A 2147-nucleotide genomic window follows, 5' to 3' on the forward strand; every position below is an offset into this window, starting at 1 on the left:
AACTTGTTAGCCACACATAAAAAAACGGAAAAGTTTCCTAAAAATAATCACCCCTAGAGTAGCTTATATGGCAAAAGCAAGTTACAATCAATAACATGTGTCCATTAGGCTGGTCTCTGATACTAGTAAGACAATAAAGAATGAATGTTAACATTCCTACTTACCACGAGTATAACAGAGCAAACACACATCCCCCCTAAGCCAATCAAATGCAAGATTCTTCGCCCTGCGTGTTCAATCAGTAACAAACTGACAATCGTCATGACAACGTTAACCACGCCCACCCCAACTGTTGTCAGTCCGCTGTAAAATAAAGTCCTTTTTGTAAAAATGTCGTTATTTTATAGTTATATAGATTATAATAAGCATGCGGTTTTGTTACAGTTTAACGGCTATTGCTTTACCTAGTCGTTCGATTTTTAAAATGTTTGGTTCAGAAACAACTACGAAAAAACGTTTTTTTTAGTTTTGCTCCCACGTGTTTAATCAGCAACGCCATTTTAAAGTTTCAAAAACGCGCCAACCAATGCAATAAAAAATCGTATTGTTTCGTCACACAATCTACTCTGTGCGTCATCGGTTATTGGGAAACATTTATTACGTAACCAATACTCGATTATTATGTGATAAGTAAGATAGCTGGTACAATATTACACTTTTGGGTGTAACAAGTAATGCCATGCAAGAGCAATATTATTATTGTTGTAACGTTTATTAATAAAGCTAATGATTAAACAGATGCTGTGTTTTTCTCGCCAAAAACGCGTTTGTGCCGGATATGTAACAGACACCTGTCATATTATTGTCGGTTTTAACCCTGAACAAACCCATTGCATATCTGTAGATTACTAAACAGTAAACACATTTAACCTTAGTTTAAGCTGAAAGCCATAAACACTTACGTGTATTCTTCTGGAATACCAGCTGCTATGAACAGTTGGGTCGAGTAATAGAACACTGCATTAATACCCGACAATTGCTGTGATAGTTGCATCACAATTGCAATTATGAGCGGTTTTCGAAGATAGGAGACGGTGAAAAGTTCTATGATAGCTGTAAGAAAAAACCGAATGAACGAATGCAACTTATTCTTGCATGGCGGGCACTAAAAGCCGTTAGAACACCGGTGTTTTGTTTTATACCCCGTGCTCGCTTACGAGTTACCACATGTGTAACTTTATGGATGATTGTTTTTATACTTTGTACACAAGCATGCGGGAGCAATCAAACGGGATATACAAACGTTGCCTGACTACTTTGTACAAGAGTATTAGCTTTGTTGGAGAGGTTTTATCATACCGCATTCGTGGACCCGTTTTAACAGACTTAGAACTTCCATAATACGTCAAACCTAAAAGTACATTTTCTGATCCATACATTTCATGCACATACGTACGCAGTTTCTTACACAACACAAAAGCTTGCCACTCACGAATAAATAAAGCGATAAAAGTCATTTTACTTGTTTTTCTTTCCGTCGCGTTCGCTTGATGCTCGATTCTCATGTTATTCATTTCTTCTTTGACATCGTAATGATTACCGCGTAGCCATTGTAAAGCTTCCCGCGCTTCTTCTTCTTTGTTCATTTTCACCAAGAGGAATCTAACAATAGTCGTTATTTAATCGATTATGATGGAACGCGATGTAACATGGCCAGTTTAATCTAGAAAAGGTGGTGAAAAAATTGAGGCTAATTTTATTTAAACGTTTGCTTGGACTAAGGTGATGCCTTAAACATTCTCAGTCAGAGATGTCGGTCCAGCGCCGTGTGTTGTATACATTGGTTCAATGGATTTCATTCATTTATCTTTGCGTTGTTAGAGCGCTAGTCTCCCAGAGTATTTGGGTACCGGACTAGAGGCTTAACGCTGCCAACGTGAACTCTGCCACTATTGTGGACGTATATTGTCTTTAGGCAATACGCTCTAATAGAGTGTACAAATTTTAGCCAAACTAAAAAATCCAAATATTTACTCACATTTTTAATAATATGTGGGAACACTAACAGGCGAGTACGACGTGTGTGAAACATAACAGCGGATTATGTGTGTGCTGTGGTATAGCTATCATTTCCCCAATCAGACATATAACTATTACATTCGTTATTTGTTTTGTTAAATTTCCGATCACGTGGCGAAGCAGCATAG

General features: G+C 37.5%; 1 protein-coding gene across 1 annotated transcript; it reads right to left on the reverse strand.

The window, feature by feature from the left end:
* Window positions 1–107: 107 nt before the first annotated feature.
* LOC101242896 (solute carrier family 2, facilitated glucose transporter member 3-like) lies at window positions 108–1623 on the reverse strand. The gene is made up of 3 exons (XM_026839751.1): window positions 1463–1623; window positions 903–1053; window positions 108–303 (listed from the first exon to the last, which is right to left on the reverse strand). The coding sequence occupies exons 1-3, from the start codon at window positions 1584–1586 to the stop codon at window positions 123–125; spliced, it is 456 nt and encodes a 151-aa protein (XP_026695552.1). The 5' UTR covers window positions 1587–1623; the 3' UTR covers window positions 108–122.
* Window positions 1624–2147: the final 524 nt, after the last annotated feature.

This window comes from Ciona intestinalis, unplaced genomic scaffold (genome assembly GCF_000224145.3).
Source record: "Ciona intestinalis unplaced genomic scaffold, KH HT000837.1, whole genome shotgun sequence".
Classification (NCBI taxonomy): Eukaryota; Metazoa; Chordata; class Ascidiacea; order Phlebobranchia; family Cionidae; genus Ciona; species Ciona intestinalis.

Excerpts from the sequence above, each read along its gene's own strand:
- LOC101242896 (XM_026839751.1), bottom strand. The coding sequence starts at position 1,586 with ATGAACAAAGAAGAAGAAGCGCGGGAAGCTTTACAATGGCTACGCGGT. Across the intron at positions 1,054-1,462 it reads CGCGACGGAAAGAAAAACAA|CTATCATAGAACTTTTCACC; the intron begins GTAAAATGACTT and ends TTTTTCTTACAG. Across the intron at positions 304-902 it reads GGTATTCCAGAAGAATACAC|CGGACTGACAACAGTTGGGG; the intron begins GTAAGTGTTTAT and ends TTTATTTTACAG.